Raw genomic sequence first — 20,674 nt, forward strand, 5'->3', positions numbered from 1 at the left:
TCATGAAATGTCCAGCAGCTCTTCACTCACAACTTTGTACTTCAAAAAGAGAAATAATACAAACATCAGAACTGAATTTAAACAACATACACTCAATTACCAGTTTATTGGATACACCTGGCTTAAACTAATGCAGTTTAACACAGCAGTCCTCCAATAAATCCTCCTGATTCTAATATTGTGTCCATGCCATTTATCTCAGTGAGGGTAGACTGATTATAAGAAACACCTCAGTATAACACAATATTAGTTCAACATCACAAACATCCTCCAAAATGATCATAAAGTGTAATCAGCACCACACTAAAACTGCATTACTTTTAGCTAGGTAGACCCAATAAACTGGCAACTCAGCGTCAACAAATATCCAGCGTGAATATCCAGTGTCCACATAATGTCTTTCAAACAAACTGCCACTGTAGACAATGACGATTATGTAATCACTGCACAGGAAATAAGTACAAACACATTTCCTCATTCATCCCAGTACAAAATCAACTATGAAAACACTTTTTGGAGGTCCTAACATGTCTTTATTACACGGCTGTGTTGAATACTCGATTCTGAATACGCGTTCTGTGCTCTGTAATTTCTTTATAGCAGACCGTTGCTATGTATAGCAGACCGTTTGTGTGAAAATATTGATTTCTTCAGTAAGTAGCCGTGTAATAAGCAGGATAATGTACAGCTAGCGGGTCATTGTTGTGAAAGAATCCCCTTCAGGGTGCTTCACGTCGGGGTGCAGCATTGCCCTGTCGGGGATTCTTTCACAGCAATGACCGGCTTTACATTATCCCTTATATAATAAACATTCTTACAAATTACAGAGGCAGTTTGAGCCTTGAATGTGATATGCTGATGTAGGCAAGCTGTATGTTAACAAAATTTACATACATAACTTACAATTTCCTGCTGAATTTGAGGACAGCGGTCTGCTTTTTGACATTTTTAAGACAGCAGTTTATTTTTTAGCGACATTACCTTCGGGCTGGCTTTCTGTCCATCTAGTTCGAGAAGTATCTTTTGAAATACCTCAAAAGTTTTCATCAGTTGTTTTGGGTAGCTGAGGTTGAGCGCGTATATCAGCCCCATCAACAAGGCACAGGCTCTTGCCACGTCCAGGTTTTCCAGGACTTCTGTTCCCTCGATCACTATCCTTGCACTGGCTGGATCAGTCATTATGGCACCCCTGGTGACGACAACCTTCATCACTTCATCAGTATCCTGCACTTCACCATCCTGGAATAAGTAGATCAGAATAAACAATCATTCATCAAACATTCAACAAGTCATCACATTTAAAAACAGTATTATAAACTGTATATAAAGATACATATACTGTCTATGGTGTTGTAAATTACGTTTTCAGGTTTGGGATTTTTTTCTTTTAATTTTCAGATACATTTTCAACATACATGAATATAACCATAATAAAAAAAATAAAAAAATATTGGGGACCCACTCAAAACACAAATTTTATTGGGGACCCACTCAAAACCAGCATCACCGCAATGTGTTTGAGTATAACACAAAGTACAGTGTGTCAAAGCTTAAGCATCTGATTTACCTACCAAGTGTTCTTTGAAGAGATCCTCCTCCTTTCTCGGAGACACACCACCAGGCAACGGATAGCGACCTCTCTCCTCTTTTCCACCGAATCATCCTGTGAAGGAGAAAAAAAATGTGTGTGTTTGTATTTAGTAGTGCCATTGATGGATTCAGGTCCAAATCTTGACATTTTAGTGCAAAGTATTTGAATTCTATATATTGTGTTATAAATATGCATAGTTACTGCCCTATACTGGTTGAAACCCAGCTATTGCAATTGAATTTTGCTATTGGTTGCTCTAATACGTACCATATACGTCAGGTGAAGTATATGATGGCAGCTTTCGTCACCAACCAACATTCATACATACCTCTAGCAGCATGTTCCTTATCCGCTGGATCTTCATTTTTGCAGCCCCCCCTGTTGATGAGGCCAAGGTCATTATTTTGGGGGAGTACTGGTCCAGTTTTGACATGAACGTTGTTTCCAGGTTAGCAGTGGTGATCCTTCTGAATTCTTCGTTTATCTGTTTAAAATAAAGCACAAATAAAAGGCACAATTTGTTGATGTAGACGCTTGCATACAAGTCATACTGCAAAAATACTCACCTGTGCTGCATCAAAAAGAGCAGGCCATCGATCTTTGAAGTCACTGACTGGTGGTGCTAGATTGACAACTTCCTGTCTGCGACTGGAGAATGTCTTTGCCATTTTTTCGCTGATGGTCTGACAGTTGTTCCTTTTCTTAACTTCATTAAGGAGCTCCACTCTTTGATGTTCCAAGCTTCCTTCTGTTTCTCCTTGTGGGTGAGGGGGTAAATAGTTTACCTCTGCCTTTCTTGGCTTTTTTATATTCTTTGCGGATGCCTTCTCATGTGCTCTTTTTTTTGAGAGAGAGTTCACATCAATCTCAGGGCACCCGAGCCCTCTAAGTTTAGATCTATAGTTGCCCATTTTATATTTAAGTCTTTGTTGCCATCCGTAGCATCCATTATATGATCCTGGTTCTTTAAGGCAAGGATGCTTCTGAATCAGCGCCTCAGTAACATTAGCAAGCTGCGCACTGGTCGGGTAGGCAACATATTGAAAGATGCTTTCAGCCAATTTCTCAAGGATGTCTGGAAGGATCGTGGTAAAGTTGAGTTGAACTCCATCCTTCTTGAAAGCCTCATTTCCAGAAGAAAGAACAAGCTCTGTGCCGTAGGCAAAGCGAGGTACTGGAAATTCAATAGGCCAACACTGAGAACGCTGAGTCACGTGTTCAGGTGATGAAAGAATCAGGGTATCCTGCGATCCAGATGAGCAACTGCTGTTAGAAGGATGGACGGAGGTCTCTGAAGCATGGACGGAGGAAGCTGCATGGACGGAGACGTCTGATGCACTTTCGAAGGAGCTGTCCACATCAGTAAACGTCAGATTTACTGTGGGAGGTTCAACAATGTGTACCACTTTGATTGTGTCCTTGTCCTTGATGTCATTTGTTGAGGTGAGAGAAAAATATTCCTCTCCAAAATCAGCATCCTGATAATGCAAAGTAAAGTTCCCATCAAGCCCAAATGTCTCTCTCACAATAGACTCAAGTTCAACCACTGTCCCAGGGATTCCATGAGGTAAATCTAGTTTCCGTATGTCATGGTCCTTGAGTACGATTCTAAGTTTGGCCTGATGACCCATTTGAGCATCTGTATAAGAGAGTACATCACCTCAGTTAGATTTACATCATTCCCACCCCCTAAACATTCAAAAGTAGAACAGAATAATAACACTGATAATTACCCAAAATCTAAGCTCTTGAAAAAATGTAATCTTCAGTGCAGAGGAGGTGCTGCTCTCCCCTGCAGATACTTTGTGGGACTGCTCCTCCAGACGCAGCAGGATGTTCTCAGGCTTGGATGATTTTACACTGACCAAGTGTGAAGGTAGTCCAGGCCCTGCAGAATCTAGAGAAAACACAAAACAGTTATTTCCTTTCATACAGCCATTACTAAACTTTTCATGACCTGTGACTCCATCAGGGTAAACTGGTGGATCAAAGAGATGAGGATTACAGGGTTCAACACTAACTCAGTTGCTTCCTCTACTAGTCTCTCACACATTTTACCAAATCAGAATATCAATGTTTTTAAGAATAACTTCCTTTATGTTCAAATCAACATTTTGTAATAAATATAATTTGATTTTTTCAAAACCTAAAAATAACGTTTAAAAGTGTGATTCAATCCATATAAAAATTAAATAAGCTACTGTATATACATTTAATAGTTAAACATTTTGAGAAATAGGCCTATGCTTATTCTCTTTCTTTCTGAGGTTTTACATTTTCCTTTCACTCATTAAGACTATGAACAAAACGGGATCTCCTCTTTCAACACTCACATTTCAAACACTTCTGTACACTGTAGAACACTGAACACTTTCCCAAAGCAACGCAGACACAACGTCCCGTTCTCTCACACGCCAATCCGCTTGTTGTGTTAACCTTAGCACATGCTGCTAACTGGTGACAATCAATTTACATACCGTGTACTCTGCATGGGGCTGCGTGCATGTACTGTAGCTTTAATATGCCGCCCGCCAAAGTGGCTAGTTAGACTTACTACTTACTGCCTTCTTTCTGATCCCACTCCTTGCTCAAATGCGCCACAGGTGCGCCAAGTTAATCATCCTGATGAAAACTCCTGTGGTGCGTGCACATTAGCGCGCGCCCGTGAACGTGCGCGTGCATGAACGCGCGGTACACTTGCGTGTCCTGGTACGAGGGTTTGATAATATAGTAACTCAATAGTAAGAGTGACTCTCTTGACCACTGCTGAATTGTGCTAATGTCAAGCCCTGCTTATATGGCGTTTCCACAACGTGGTGTCTGCTTCCCAGACACCATTACTGCATTTTTAGCTGCAGCTCAATTAACCAAAATAGATATTAAACTGAAGTATACCGAGTAAAACAAACAACCCACCCATGGAGCTGCTGACCAAATCTTTATCAACCCAGTGCCAACTTTAAATTAGAACAAAAGTAAACACATCCATTTACCTTTGCAGGGTTACAACTAACAATGTACAAGTTCACATGGTTTAAAATGTGAGAATAAAAGAAGACTTTGAAGACACTGCTAGCTAATGCTAGCTAACATTAGCTAACATTAGCTAGCAGGACTTCGTTCTTCCCTTTAGTGCAGCATGAAAACGACTACCTACAGTGTGTGCTGATGCAGTAAGCAGCTGTTGTGAATGAAACAAAGAAAAATTAATTACTTACCAAGTAACTTGGATGATATTCAGGTAAAACTCCTGTTGCTCTGATAGATGCGGTTTGGTAGCAAAAAACAAGCGCGAACATGTCTCCGAGAGTCGTCCGCCTAGTCCCGCCCTACTGTGCTCTGATTGGCTAGTTCGAACCGTCACATGACCTCTTTGTCCTATCCCTAACCACTTCCGACCTGGAGTGCGTTAACTCACTAGATACAAGTTACACTAACTTAGTATTTATTCTAAATTAATATATTTTTTAAGTAAAGACAGTGTTGTTCATTTTTCAGTTTGAGCGACTTATTTTATTAAGTCTTCAACTTACTAAAACAAGTACATGTAACAAACTTAATTTATTTTTGCTGAAAAACGTATTTATTTTAAGGGTGATTTACTGACCCCATGAATCCTTTTTTAGAGTGTATACTTCCAAATAAACTTGAAGTGTACTACTTTTTCGTAAGGGTGATGTAACTTTCAGGAACAGTTTCAGAGCAGGATTAAAGTGCTGCTGTGATTCACAGCCCTGATGGCAGCAAAGTCTTTTACCGCCATTTATTACTGTAGTTTTAATGATAGATTTCTTGGAAGTAGAATCAATTGACTTTTCATCCTGTGTGAACACCATTTATTTCACTTTGCAGCATCTCTTTTGTTTTTTCCTCCAGTAGAGTAGTTGATCAATATTACCAGGAAGAGAATAATTGTTTTCCTGGCAGAGAACAATTCATATTTTTACAGTAACTTTCCACTTTGTTGCAATATTATAATCAATTACTTGAGGTTATTTTTAGCTTGATCGGACATGTACATCATCTAAACAACTGTGAAACTGCCACACAAGGCTTTCCTCAAGATACCTGCCAGGAAAAAAATAAACCTTCATATTAAAGGGACTGTTTGTAACTGTAACTTCTTACACGTACAAATCATTGCGAGTCGGTGTCCCATGCGCGCTCGCGTGTGGCTACGCTGTTCAGACTCAGACTCCAACACAAACTACACGGAAGCACCAAAAAGTTCTATCTAGTGAAGCCCGTCTGTTAAACAGTGTTGGTCGCATTTGGAGGACGCGGGGGAGATCGTAGCTTTGATCTCCAGGTCCGGAGTCTCTGCTGTACTCTGCTCCTCTGCCTGCCTTCACTCACACACCGCGCTCGTTCACGCTCTTTCGCTCCAGTCTCAAGTTCATGCGCGCACACTACACATTGCAGAAGAGTTAGTTTAGCTCTGAGAATATCTAGTGAATGTACAGTGGACGTTTGTGTAGAAATAACTGCTGCAGCTCCTCCAGACCAACAGAGGTTTCCCGTGTCTTGTGAAGTGACGGGGCTCCGCAGAGAGAAACGTTATCGTCTCCGACCAAAACTCCGGTGTCTCCCCTGTTCCCTCCGGCCGCGGTCGGGAGGTTGAGGCGGGAAAAGCCAACACTAGGATCAGCATTGATTCATGGAGACCTTCGTCTGGTCAGCTAACATTACTGCCAAGCAGATGAAATATAGAGTGATATTGTGCTTTTAGCTGACGTGTGTCGCCTCACCGTTTTGAGCGATGCTCGTTCATGTTTATGTAGAGCGAGCACAAGCGCGAGCAACAGGACGCTGACTTTCGTTGACTTAACGGCCACAGGTGTCGCTGTTAACAAGACATTTCTGATTCTTACAAATAGTCCCTTTAATTACAGAAAAGTGTTTAGCTCCGTTTCCTGACAACTTTAAATACAACTATATCAATGCGGTATTTTAAATGCATGAGAGCAATTCAAATTCTCTTCCTGCGCCTCAGCCTGCTGACGTAGATGCAGACAAGTACAGTGGATAGTTGTTGGAAAGAGAGTCGCTGAACTCACTTAAGTTCCTGAACTCAGATGTGAACTTCAACGCAATGACGCAATATTAGTGCAATTAATCTAAGATCAAACAAACGACTTAAATAAACTCCGGCACATCAAACAGACACTATTTGCATGCAACCTCTGATGCCATACGGTAGCTAAGCACTTCTTGATGAGTGGTAAGTGCATTAAAAGGTTCACTGGAATAGTAAAGATTTTTAACCTTTCAACAGCAGCAGAAAAAACACCCACACATGGACGTTCTGACTAAGAGTCTCCTCTTTTTATCTTGTGTTTATTTCTAAATGCATTTCCATCCACTGTGAGAGTACATTATGAGAATATATCCTATTAAGAGTCCTATAGAAGTAACTGCCTGACTGTATGCACTAAATGACTTATTAGACGACATCTGTGTCGAGACACAGACGTTCAGAGTGAAGGACAATTTATAGGCAGTATATTATTTTGGCATCATTGGGCAAAAATTCCATAATAACCTTTCAGTATATTGTAATTCAAGTGTTCTGAGGGAAAACTACACTTCTCCACCTCCTCATGGCTCTGTTTTCAGGCTTTAAAAAATCTACACTATTTTTTTCAGATTACCTGTCTCATGCACTACTGTCAGGATATAGTGACCGTTTAATAAAAAAAAACTATTTTTAATCATAATTGTTCCATTTCTACCCACTGCAGCTTTAAATCTTTAATTCTCCTCTGAAAGGAGCTTCAAGCTGACCCGAGACATCAAAACTCAACCTTGGATGTTGAGATATATGAGTCAGCTGCAGTAAATTGTTCACATTATATGTATCATTTTTATTTTGTCATATGGATTGCCTATGTTGTATTTTCATATATTGTTAATCTGTACACACGACATCTACTGCGCGTCTGTCCGTCCTGGAAGAGGGATCCCTCCTCTTTTGCTCTTCCTAAGGTTTCTAACATTCTTTTCTCTGTTAGAAGTGTTTTTTTGGGTCAAGTTTTTCCTCATCTGATGAGAGGGTCGTCCTGTAAAGGACAGAGGGTGTCTTATTCTGTAGCCCCCTGAGGCAAATTTGTGATATTGGGCTATACAAATAAAACTGGCTTGACTTGACTAAATGTAAAGCAAAGAGGAGGGGATGGAGGCAGGATGTGACACTGTTTAGCATGTTGTAAAGTGGTTAGACAGGTCAGGTCAAGATGCTGTTTGGGCGAAAGAGAAATATAGAATGAACCCTTTTAATGGCTTCAGCTTTATAAAGACTGTGACAACAGAACAAAGAAGAAATGTAGCAATTCAGCAGTGAAAGAGAAGACTGCCAGCAGGTAAACATGGATGTAAACGATGATAATAATAACTGATTTACAAATGTTCTATGAGGAAGGAAATGCATCCGAAACATTTGTTAGACCTTAATGCATTTTAGTGAACAACACAGATAAACAGATTTATCAGTTTGCTGCTGTTCAGACTCAAACAAGCATGAGTGGGCCTGCATCTTGGAGGATGATATATGAACTGCAGCTTCTACTATAGTCATACGTCATATCCCCATTTTACCAACAACCTTCTTCTCTTTTTTTTGGTTAGGTTATGGTTAGGAAACGGTCGTGGTTGACGTTATCTTCACTGACTAACAACGCTGTGACAAAAGCTCAATTAAGAAGTGATTTTTAGAAAAAATGTCTTCCAAATAAATAAACACCTGCAGTATGTGTGTACCTGTATGGCAGAAGACTCCAGTGTATGCTGACAGGCTGCAGTCGCAGTGGAAGCCGTTGGCTCTCTCCACACAGCGGCCCTGGTTCTGGCAGAGCGAGCCGTAGCTGCTGCAGTGACCCGGGCAGCCGGGTCGAACCCCGGGTGTGATCTTCGCCCTCTCCTCCAGGTCCAGGGTGACGCCGTTCAGCTGCAGGGAGCGAATACAGCCCCGGAAGCCCTTCTGCCTGGACGCCGTGCCTCCTGAAAACATGAAAACATTTATTTTTTAAAATCTCATGTTTCTGTGTGGGGATGTAAAATGCTTCACTTCCTTTTTGGCTGAAATGGCCCTAATATCACAAGCAATCATCGTCAAAAGAACAAAGATTCCCGTGTTTGTCCTCTTTGTCCCAGTCTCTTTTATGTATGTTTTCTTTCTCTCTCGTTTTTCATTACTCCTCCTCCCGTCATCAACAGCAGATCCTAATGTCGCCTCTAGTTCCCAGAAGCTCCAAACTGTCAACACCCTTCTTATAAAATGACACCATGATGAAACAGCAACAAGGCAACAGGCTGAAGGTGGAGAACCAAATCGGAGACATAACTTCCAGCAGCTGTCTTTCCATCTGTGTGTGTGGTGCAGAATGGCAGATTTCCTTCCTTTTCAATCACTTTTACTTGCACCCTTTCACCATCTCTAGCACCTCACTTGCAATCTGTCTGTTTTTTTTCAAAAAAACAGCTACAAACCTGAGCACAGTGAACATATATCAAAAATACACGTCCACCGTTAAACACACACATGCTGGGCACTCATATGTGCTGGCAGGAGTTCAAACCTGTCATCAAGCTCACGGATTGAAATTGTTATTGTTGTCAGAGTTCAGACATGCCAGTACTTTGCTCTCGGTTTTCAAAACTTCCTATTGTTCAGTAGCAGCAGCAGCAGCAGAAAAATATAAAAATACTGTTGGTAGGAATCACAAAAGCAACAGTGCAGAGGTAAAGATTGCAGAATGACACAACAAGAAGAGTACCGACTCTTTCAGAGACTCTAGAAGGTTCAGTTTTAGAGTGAAGGTATACAGATATCATATCATGACATTTTCAAAGGGGTCCCTTGACCTCTGACCTCAAGATATGTGACTGAAAATGGGTTCTATGTGTACCCACGAGTCTCCCCTTTATAGACATGCCCACTTTATGATAATCACATGCAGTTTAAAAGTGTTATTATCGCCTATTCTAAAAATGGTATATTTTAATATTTATGCATACTGGGGTCCCTAAACAGTCTAAGAAATCCATAAATTGTGTATCACTGTAAAGCTGAGACTCTTGTGGATCCAATGAGACCAACTGTATTCATATGTGATGATGTTAGTCCCCATAGGAGACATTTCATTTTAGTGAGACCATATTTTGAAACTTCACCTCACAAATGACCTGTGGTGACCTCTAGGATAATCACAGCCTCATGAAACTTTACAGCCACAAACTAGAGACCTAGAGCATTCAGAGGATGGATGAATCAAACTAGAGATCTAGAGCATTCAGAGGATGGATGGATCAGACTAGAGACCTAGAGCATTCAGAGGATGGATGAATCCAACTAGAGACCTAGAGCATTCAGAGGATGGATGGATCCAACTAGAGACCTAGAGCATTCAGAGGATGGATGGATCAGACTAGAGACCTAGAGCATTCAGAGGATGGATGGATCAGACTAGAGACCTAGAACATTCAGAGGATGGATGGATCAGACTAGAAACCTAGAGCATTCAGAGGATGGATGAATCAGACTAAAGACAACCCACCTCCACCCCACCACCTCCTTTTAATACTGTTCTAGGGCTGGGCGGTATGGCCTAGGATAATATCGTGATATTTTAGGCTATATCGCAATACACGATATATATCGCAATATTTTCAAATATCCTCTAAGCACTTCATAAATGCTCAATTTAACCCTTTGATGCATCCAATCACACCAATATTATGATCTTGTAGTCCCTGCAGCATATGTCTGCATTAAAATCTCTGTTGATATTCATTAGTGGTTCTTTGGAACAATTTTAATCTTTCATACAAAAAGGGTTGGCTTGGAAACATTACATGACAATTTGTGTTCGATGTTCGCGATGTAGTCGTTTTCTGTACCGCGCGGGGGACAAGCCGCGATACATCGACTATATTCGATGTGTCGCCCACCCCTAACTGTTTATGACTTAATCAATGTCAATTCTGTTGTCATTGATTCCGGTTCTGTTCTGCACCCAGGGGGGTCTTTGCTGCTGCTCTCCCTGCCTTTGGCTTTCCATGTGTGCACATGGAAGGGCAAGGAGGAGTGCTCTCCTTGCCTCATGCTACCACGTAGGCTCGTGGATCCACGCATGCGCATGAATGGGCAGGGAGGTCCCAGAGCAGAGCCATACCGCCAAATATAATGTATATATTACTGCAATGTAAAAAGTGTCTTTGACTAAAGTGGTCCTGACTGAAATGCAATTCTTGCAGAAATCTACAAATGTCAAAAGTCTTTGATCCCAAATCACAGCACGGTGTTCCTCAAGGACTTGGTGTCCTAATGTGGTATTTTGGAGGGATTTCAATTATCAATAAAAGGCATAAAAGCTCAAAAAAAATAAAATTCTTATTGTAGGATGGGTTGAATAACTTGTTTGTTTACACAGGTTTGGTCATGATTTCAAATATAATTGTTGCATTCAGAAATGAGAGAACCCACTGAAGATTATAGCCATTAGGGATGTCCATAATTAACCGTTTAACTGTTAACCGACATTAAGCATTTTAACCGATTAACGCTATCGGTTAAAACGGTTAAAAGAAATGTTAATAATTAACTCAAAAGTTGAGCGGCTCAGAGGAGCGGCTCATCTCTTTAAGGAGAAAAGCTGGTCCACCTTAACAGCCCACCTTAAGAGGCGGAGCCGGAGTTGCAGGATACAGGAAGTCGGTCTCCGGCTCACTTGAGCGGAGTGGAGGAGTTGTAGTTTCGTAGCATTTATTCACCGACAAATAAACTGTACACACACTGCTACACTTACGATCACAGCTAGAACACCACCAACAACCTCACACTCACCACCAACACACACACACGGTCTGTTGGAAACTCACTAAAGACTACGTGTGCGGCGGCGAGCATGAAGCCTCCGGCAATGCGAGAGCTGCTAATATAGCACAAATACTACGAATGACAAAGTGTGGCTGGTTTTGTTGGTTTCTGGGTTGAGGATTCAGGAGTGTGTTGACACTGAATGTGCAGACATTTGAGAGTGAAACCTTCAGAATCTGGAAACTTTGAACAGCTACTGTATAACTGCACAGCTGCTTAGTGAAGGTTTTATATGCAGCAGTAAAACATTGATCGTAAAACTTCGAGTGAAGACAGTGCTTGCAAGAATCCCTTCTGGGAAGGTAAGATCATTTCTAAAAAAGCATAATGAGGGATTTTGTGGAGTAAAGATTAAAGCAAAGATCAAAGAGTCCAAACCTCTGTGAGACCTTCAAGATCAGTGAGGAATTTCAACCGCCATATACTGTACAACCGCAGCCTCTCTACACGAGATCCTGCTGTGAGAGCACACTCTGTACATACAGTATGAGACCACATGAGAGTGTACGCAAAAAACAATTAGTGAAATGGAGATCAAAGCGAGCGTCAAAGGCAAAGTGTGTGGTTCACAATGCAAAGAACATCCAAGCAAAGTGAGCAAAAGAGAGCGTGAACTCTCAGACTGGAGGGTTAGCAGAAGAAAACTGTGGAGCAGAGAGAGGTTCAACCACACATCCAACAGTGCAGCCTCTGCTCTGAGAGGACATGAGAGCAGGATATTAGGAGATAAAACACACATCGAATTGGGCCGTCTGCCACATACTGTATATGTGAGGTAAAACAAATCATTGGTCAAAGAGTACGAAAGGCTAATTTTCTAATAATCTTAATCATTTCTTCATTATCATTTTTAGGAGCTCTAGGGATGTCTGTCTGTCCATCAGTTCCAAACTTTGATACAAACATCTCAACAACTATTGCATATGAATTACTTCTTACTGTAAGACTCATTCATACATCAATGCGGGCCGCTTCATTACCGGTGTTCCTGCTTTAATCACAGTAAAAGCTTCTTTTGATGCAGATTTAAATGCATTTAAACTTTTACACCCGCCCCCGTCTTTTTCATAAACCCATTTCTTTCTTTTTTAGGGGGTACAGGGGGTCTTTAGGGGGAGATAGCAGGTCAACAGTAGATGTCACATAGAAGTGGTGTACATCATCTGAAAACTGGGAACCTGAAGATTAATTTGAGTGTGTCAAGTTATTCTAGTCATAAATCAAAAATAATGAATTGATTAATTAATTAAAATAAATTGTGAAAGTGTATAAGGTCTTAGAACAGTGTGATAGAAGTTTGGTCATCTCCATGCTCTATTATGTCTTATAGGTTTTTGCTACCATTTTGATACCATTTGTTACACAGATTTGGTGCTGAGTTTAGCAATTTTTTACAACTTGAGAATTGATAAAAATGATCAATAATTCCTCTAGAATACCACATTAAGACACCAAGACCTTGAAGAACACCAAAGAAAAAGCCATGCTGTGTGATGGTCTCTGCCTCTTCCAACTTTGGCGCTAGCGGAAGTTCTTGTTCCCACAATACAATGCGTATTTAAAAATACGGGAAAAACTCTTGTGAAAAATCAATACAGAAAATTCCTTTATATTAACACAGTACATTGGCCCGTATTTTTACAGACTTTTCTTAGAGTGTAGGAAAGTCATCCATCCTCTGAATGCTCTAGATCTCTAGTTTATGGTTGTAAAGTTCCATGAGGCTGTGATTATCCTGGAGGTCACCACAGGTCATTTTATACAGGGAGGTCAAATAAAAAAGAAAAGGTCTCTATGGGGACTAACGTCATCACACATGAATACAATTGGACTCACAAGAGTCTCAGCTTTACAGTGATACCCAATTTATGTATTCCAAGACTGTTTAGGGACCCCAGTATGCAGAAATATTCAAATATACCATTTTAGAATAAGCAAAAATAACACATTTGTACTGCATGCAAAAAACTGCAAACTGTATATTTTTTGCCCCAAACTGCATGTGATTATCATAAAGTGGGGATATCTGTAAAGGGGAGACTCGTTGGTACCCATAGAACCCATTTACATTCACATATATTTTGGTCACAGGTCAAAGGACCCCTTTGAAAATCGCCATGCCAGTTTTTCCTCGCCAAAACTTCATAGCGTTATTTGGCATTATTCCCGAAATGCCAGCATGATGGTTGGTAACAATGGATTCATCCTTTTATAGTTTCATATGATACCAATATCCCTCAAGGAGTGGAAGAGGTTAAACATGTTGGAGATTGATTCATCAAATTAGTTCTTTTACATTATTCTTTTAATTTTTAATTATTCAATATTTCTTATTGTATTGTTGGACATTGGTGCTTTTTATATATATTTATATAATATTTATGTAAACACATAACATAAGTCCTGTCTATTCCTCACCTTTATCTGTCCAGCTTGTTGTCCTTGTCCCTATAGCTGTTATTTCTATTTCTGTGCAAGTACATCAAGAGAGATGAAAAAACAGAGTCACATTCCTTGTATGTGCACACATACTTGACCAATAAATGTGATTCTGATTATTTCTGAGTATTTAGTTTGCTCTTGTTGATAAAATCCCCACAGCTGAGTGACAGAACAGAAAGGGACGTGGTTCTGAGACGTCTCAGTGCAAAGTCACTTTCCACCGAAATACCAACAACCGTCTTTGTGCTGCCTCATTTGAACAAACTCCCCGTGTGTCCGTGCCTCTCCTCCCTCATGTGCACCGGGCGCTCTGTCAGAGCATTGCGGAGAATTTATGACACTGAAATCAACCAATACCTCAGTCTAATTACTGCAGGTTTTCTTTTTAAACTTAATGGAAATACTTCCTCTGATGACACCGCTCGCAGCATGCAGAGAACAAATATATCGCCGCAGTTGCCAACGCAACACCAATAAACTACTGGTTATCTATCCAAACCAGGCTATACAACAAGTTATGTGAAATGCTGCTTGCAAAGGATGCAGAAGTATTTCACTTGAAACTGCTGCGTGTTGATATTTTACATCAACAAATATCAGCCAGTAAAGAAAAGCAATCCAATGGCCTATAAATCCATGCAAGGCAATAACACGGGTTATTAAACGAAACAATATAATTCACTGCCTATATATAAATCTGTATGTGGAATAATTAAGGCTCATAAACACACAGTTTAATGAATTGTGGCTTGTGAATTCATGGAAGACAACACAGTACCAATTACTGACTTATAAATCTGTGAAGGTCTCATGAATGCACTGCATGTGATAACAGAGTTTATCTGAAATGCATATAAGGATTAGAAATCCTAACAAATGTAAACATTCCTCCTTATGAATCTGTCTAAAACGGGATTACAGCTCATGAATAAGATGTACATAATGTTATAGTTTGTTCAGCAATGTTGTGGTTTTTGATTGAATACAAGCTGAGCTGATATGCTTATTTATACACATATTGTGTTCTGTAGATTTACATTTCAGGCATACAGTCGATGCTCTAAATAGCTTTCTCAAGGAGACTTTAACAGTAAACACATTGTACTTTTTACTGTTTTTACACGAAACAAGGAGGACGGAAATTCTACATTTCTGCACGTCAAATTAAAGCAGCAGTGGGTAGAAAAAAGTAATTTTTATAAAACGGTCACTATATCCTGACAGTAGTACATGAGACATGTAATCTGAAAAAATCATGTTCCTCTGTGTCCTCTGGTGCTCCTAACGGCATCTGCAAGATTTCACAGACCGGAGGAAAACAAGCAGTCAGAGCTGATCTGGAGTCTGCCGTCCAGCGGCCGTCTATGAGAGCCGGCTGTCAATCACTCACAAACTCCGACCAAACGGTCAAACTAGGCAGCGCTGATCAAATATGAATCAATATTCTGTTACTGTAATGCCTATTTCTCTCCTCAGCTGTTTTCAGAATCATCTTGTAGTGCACGGTTTAGATGTAAAATGAGAAAGTTTGTGACGCGGCAGCCATTTCTAGATCATTTGAGGAGATACCAAGCACCGCCAACCAGCCGTAGCAAACTTTCTCATTTTACAGCTACACAGTACACTACAAGATGTTTCTGAAAACATTTGAGGAGAGAAATAGGCATTACAGTAACAGAATATTGATTCATATTTGATCAGTGCTGCCATGTTTTTCCGTTTGATCAGAGTTCATGAGTGATTGACAGCTGCCTCCATTGAATGAACAGCCAATAGGAACGCTCTCTCGCTCTGAAATGACCTATGATTGGTCAAAGTCTCCCGTCACGGGCTAGATTTTTTAAAGCCTGAAAACAGAGCCATGAGGAGGAGCAGAAGTCTAGTTTTCTCTCAGAACACTTGAATTACAATATGCTGAAAGGTTATTATGGAATTCTTGCCCAATGTTGCCAAAAAACGTGTTGCCTACTGAAGCTTTAAGACCATTAAGTCAAATAATACAAACATCCATTACCAAACCATTCTGGGAAACAACTCCAGCACATTGTCATTCAAACACACAAATCTATCAGACTTACTCTGGTGTACCTCGATGATAATTCAGAGGTAAACATATACGGGTTCAGGCTGATGGACCTCAGAGCGGATTATTCAGCCAATCAATATTCACCTGGATCTCCCTGCTGCTGCTGCTGCCTTCATCCAATCTCACCACTGTTTGTTGGTTGGTTTTCCCTCCACACTGTGTGTTTACTGATAGGAAGTGACATACATAATATTTGCAGAATGATAACGCCTGATGATAAAAGATAGATTTTCATAATTTTTTTCCCCTGTAGCTCCAGTGAGAGGTCACATAGAGGACCTCTCACATAGAGGATTCAAATTGTGGTATTGAACAAATGACGTAGAGATAAGCAGGGCTGCAGTATTGATGAAGTTTGTATTCTCAGCTCGCTGACGGTTAATTACATGACCATCTGATGAATCACTTACAGTTTCAGCTTCATTTACAGATTATTTAAAGACCCTCACTGCAGGAAATCACATCACAAACTACACTATATATTTCTGCTCGCTGGTGCATGCTTTATTTATTAAACATGATTATTGTTCGTGGTCAGAAACCATCGACTCAGCACTTTCATATTCAATAGTGCTGAGCAGCTGATGGCATTTAGCCAATAGCAGTTCAGCACAAAATATTTCTCTTCCTTTTAGAGTAAGTAGGACTCTGCAGGAGGAGGCCAGACCTGCTACTGTCGTGAGGCTTGAATCTCAGTCTAAACAGAGTTTGTACTGTAGTGGATGAAGAGGCAGTAGAAGCCTTATAGAATAGACATGCAGACTCAGCACCTTTCATATCCAATACCGCTGAGTAGACAACAAGAGTCAGCCAATAACAAATGTGGGAAAAAAAGAGAATATCTTCTTTTTTTTCTGAGGATTTAATCTCATTCTGAAGGGTATACTCATCATGCATTACCTGCTACAGTACTGGATCCCCTGTATATTAATGTGTCAAATTGGTATCTTCCATATTAATCACAACATAACGGAAATTAGTCAATAACAGTTTAGCATGTGTGAAAGAACCACAGTGATTTTAAAATCAAGATGAAATGAAAACTGGCATTTTAACCCTTTCAGATCTCATCCCTGGTCATATTGTGCACATATTTAACAAAGAAATTACAAAAAATCTATTTCTTTGTATTTTTATATAAAAATCCCATAATATTTTCTTCTTCCAACAAAATGATGCATTCTTACGTAAACTAGTACCAACCAATTTCAACCAATAATATCATGTCATCCATCCATCAATCAATCTGCAACCTTTAGCGACAAGGGAGGTGTTTGTTTTTGTGTAGCCAAAGTCCTCTGTAGCTCAGTATTACACTACATTTTAAGCCCGCCCACTTTTTAGCGGTCCAATCAGATGCAAATGATTTGATTTAAATGCCTCTTGTAACTGTGCACCGCTCAAATACTTTGTTTCACTGAGGAATATTCACAGTGCAGAAGCTAAAGAGGCTCAAACTTCTGTTCCACTCGGACTTTAAGAGCAGAGACGTTAGACATCTGTAAAGCCAAACTGAGAGAAGAATATTCATTTCATTAATCTGTTGTCCTAAAGCTGTTCGGAAATATGAAATCCATTAGCAGTCTTTATAGTTAGAATTATTATCAGATCTAAACCCAACTCATGTCAGCTCATATCCTTTAACAGGATGTACTTCTTTCTTAGGTTGTCTTTAACAGGCTGTTTAACAGATGGACTTCACTAGATAGAACTTTGTGGTTTTGGTGCTTCTGTGTAGTTTGTGTTGGAGTCTGAGTCTGAACAGCGTAGCTACACGCGAGCGCGCATGAGACACCGACCCGGATTGATTTATACGTGTAAGAAATTACAAACAGTCCCTTTAAAGTTACCCAATGAAGTTTTTGACCACTAGTAGCGTTATGGAGCAATGATCTTAAAAGTGGGTCCCCATTTTGTCAGTAACTCGTATACGCAGGTTACGTGACAGTCCGCATGCTACTCCAATGATCGACAGTCGGTGGCTGTAACCAACACATTTTCACTACCACTACTTTTTGGACGTACCGGGGACAGCGTGTCAATATACATTTGTTACACTCATTGTGTTCTTTCGAAATACACTTCCTTTTTCACAGGAAGTTAGGTCTAAGCAACATAGCCACTTAGGTAGGGTTAGGTAACGGTCGTGGTGGACATTAATTTCACTGACTAGCGACTCATGTGCCTCACAGGACCGATGATACCGCCGAGTAAAGGTACACGAACCCCGGTCTCCTGGATGAAAGTCTTGTGTTGTTTGGCCCACCCTGGGCTGACTCACGCTATTAATACGTCACTTGCTCTGACTGTCGAATACCGCTGCAGTGGGTTTACATTTGAGTTAGTTGAAAGCCCGGTTCTTAACATACTGTTGCAAAAGGCAACGTCTGTTTTCTGATAACGAGTGGCGCTGCCCAATCGGCAGTACTTGACGAGTTGGGAGTGCGACCTGGTTGCTGTAATGAATGTTTTATGAGGGATGAAAAGCATTCAACACCTTGGGGTGGATACACACAATAAGTTTTGTTGAGAAACCGTGGATGTAAACATAACTTTGTTTGAACAAAAAACAGGGTACAGGGTACCTTTAATCGTTGTCTGTCTCTGTAAAGTAAATTATTTTGAGACTTGACTCGACTGTGAACCAGTTTGTAGGAATATAGTCCCACAGTCCAAAGACATGCAGGTTCATTGTTGACTCTAAATGTCCCATAGGTGTGAGCCCTGTGATAGTCTGGCGACCTGTCCAGGGTGTACCCCGCCTTTGCCCTGTGTCAGCTGGGATCGGCTGAATAGGATAAGCGGTTACAGATAATGGATGGATGGATACTCCCTTGTAAAGATGTCTAAATGCAATAGAGAGCATGTAAATGACTTGTTCTCTACAAAACCTTGAGTAACAAGTCTATGCTTTTTTATGGAGTACTTCTGCCTGATGTGAACTTGGGAAAGAAACAGAGTTTTTCTGCCGGGAAAGACTAAAAAAAATATTTGATGAAAAGTTTTGTGATCGAGCTGCTGACTTCAGGAGGAGCTGCAGAGACAGGAAGCACTGAACTACTGCTTCTTTGGAGTGCGATAAGAGAAAAAAGGCAAGTATGTGTAGAAGTTACTGCCTGAGAGACAAAAAGAGACTGTTGTTCCAGTTCCAGAGGACTTGAGAAAGGGCCTTGAACCCACCAGCAATGAGACTAATGAGGCCAACATTCACACAGAAACTCCCTCTCACATTTGTACTATTTATAAGAGGCTGTTTTAAAATCAAACAGTCCCTTATAGCAGCGTGAAGCAACAAAATAATCGGACTACGGAGAATTAGTAGAACATCACGCTCCTGACCTATGAACAGCTGGCTGTTGAGCTGCAAGTGGAGGTGTCCGTCAGCAGGAGCCTCCTGCGTGGCGGCGGGAAGTTCATCCAATCGAAGCAACGCCTCCTTGACGTTTCGCTCAGCCCGGACTCGATGCCACCGGTTGTCGTTCAGCGGCACGCTCGACTCCACGTGAACCTCCAGCGGCCCGTTGCCGACATCGAAGGAGAAAACTACCTGAGTGGAGGCTGACAGAGGGAGAGATGGGATGGCACGGAAGAAAGAGGGATAAACAAGGACGGTGATTGAGAAATAGAGGGCGATGAGAAAGGAATGGGACATAGGGAAGTATGAAAGCAGAATAAAACATGAATCTACTGTGTGAGTCATACATTGTCAGACCAACCAGTTTCACCACATATCTTACCGTTTGTTTGCCAAACAAAACACTATGCAATTACTCGGTTGCCTGATGAAGCAGATGTATTTTATCGTGTAAAGATATTTTCCAAATCAAACTAAAGATTCTGATAATACAGTTTTTTGATGAAACTGTCACAACAACGTTTTTTATTCCCCACAGAACCAAATTTAATCAAGGTGATAAATTCAGATCTGTCAATCAGCCAGATTAATTTTCTATGAAATGTTCGGGTTTTTTTCTTGGATGAAAGACGATCTATTATGCCTATTTTCCGTTTGCATACTTGGCGTTTCAGGCAGTTCAGCAGCAGTGTTTCTGTGGGGGAGAGTAACTCCCTTTGGTGAGGACTTTGGGCTTTATAACTTTACAGACCTTTAACATGCACGGAAAAAAACCCATATAACACACTAAAGGAAAGGGAAAAAGAATAACACGTCCTCTTTTAAGCAAAATCTAAAAAGGTAACAGTTGTATCTCTAATAAAAATGTTAAACTTTACAAAAACAAAATGTCTCCGAATGGCAACCAAATGGAGTCTCTTCTCCTGGACAAAGAAGGCCACCGACCCCACACCAACATTTAATTTGTGCAAACAGGACACGTCTGAAGCCTCTGAATTAATGAGAATGAGACTCTGCTGAAACCTCACTTTGTGATTCAGGCTGAAGGAGGCAGGTGTTTTTATTTACATAAAAAGCTGGCATGACATTCACTTAATAGCTGCATATTTTCACCCAGTTCTTACAGTCCATCTAAGACCTGCCAATGCCACAAATGGGAATAGAGGCAGGAGCTTTAACAAGCAGGTAGGTTGGACTCAAGTGTACGGAGACCAAACAAGCAGACGGGAGGGTTGGGGGGCGGGGGGCGGGTGGGTTGGGGGAGGGGGGTGTAGGGCTCCCTGGAATGTAGTTTAATTACTCCTTCGCAACAGAACAACAAACACA

The 20,674-nt window shown here is 40.7% G+C and overlaps 2 protein-coding genes and 1 long non-coding RNA gene across 4 annotated transcripts in view; 1 reads left to right on the plus strand and 2 right to left on the minus strand.

Moving 5' to 3' along the window:
• The window catches only part of LOC119498731 (contactin-associated protein-like 4), a 156,113-nt gene that overhangs the window by 27,240 nt on the left and 108,199 nt on the right, over positions 1–20,674 (minus strand). The window contains exons 17-18 of the mRNA XM_037787780.1: positions 19,333–19,551; positions 8,348–8,587 (exon numbers count right to left, since the gene is read on the minus strand). Coding sequence (XP_037643708.1) covers positions 8,348–8,587; positions 19,333–19,551 — 459 coding nt within the window. The remainder of the gene's footprint in view (positions 1–8,347; positions 8,588–19,332; positions 19,552–20,674) is intronic.
• LOC119498732 (sterile alpha motif domain-containing protein 3-like) lies at positions 682–3,321 on the minus strand. 2 transcript variants are annotated; one of them, XM_037787782.1, is made up of 3 exons: positions 2,158–3,321; positions 1,920–2,075; positions 682–1,239 (listed from the first exon to the last, which is right to left on the minus strand). In XM_037787782.1, the coding sequence occupies exons 1-3, from the start codon at positions 3,220–3,222 to the stop codon at positions 949–951; spliced, it is 1,512 nt and encodes a 503-aa protein (XP_037643710.1). In that variant the 5' UTR covers positions 3,223–3,321; the 3' UTR covers positions 682–948. The 2 variants fall into 2 exon arrangements, with proteins under 2 accessions (XP_037643710.1, XP_037643711.1); XM_037787783.1 differs by lacking the exon at positions 682–1,239 and adding an exon at positions 1,264–1,663.
• On the plus strand, positions 5,613–20,335 carry LOC119498733. The gene is made up of 3 exons (XR_005209179.1): positions 5,613–5,978; positions 13,708–13,718; positions 20,324–20,335. It is a non-coding gene; the product is annotated as an uncharacterized LOC119498733 (long non-coding RNA).

Source organism: Sebastes umbrosus, chromosome 12 (genome assembly GCF_015220745.1).
Source record: "Sebastes umbrosus isolate fSebUmb1 chromosome 12, fSebUmb1.pri, whole genome shotgun sequence".
Classification (NCBI taxonomy): Eukaryota; Metazoa; Chordata; class Actinopteri; order Perciformes; family Sebastidae; genus Sebastes; species Sebastes umbrosus.

Bases quoted from the DNA above. Each gene is read 5' to 3' on its own strand.
- LOC119498732 (XM_037787782.1), bottom strand. From the start codon at position 3,222: ATGGGTCATCAGGCCAAACTTAGAATCGTACTCAAGGACCATGACATA. The intron at 2,076-2,157 runs GTGAGTATTTTT...TATTTTAAACAG, and splicing joins CTCTTTTTGATGCAGCACAG to ATAAACGAAGAATTCAGAAG. The intron at 1,240-1,919 runs GTATGTATGAAT...TACTTATTCCAG, and splicing joins TAAGGAACATGCTGCTAGAG to GATGGTGAAGTGCAGGATAC.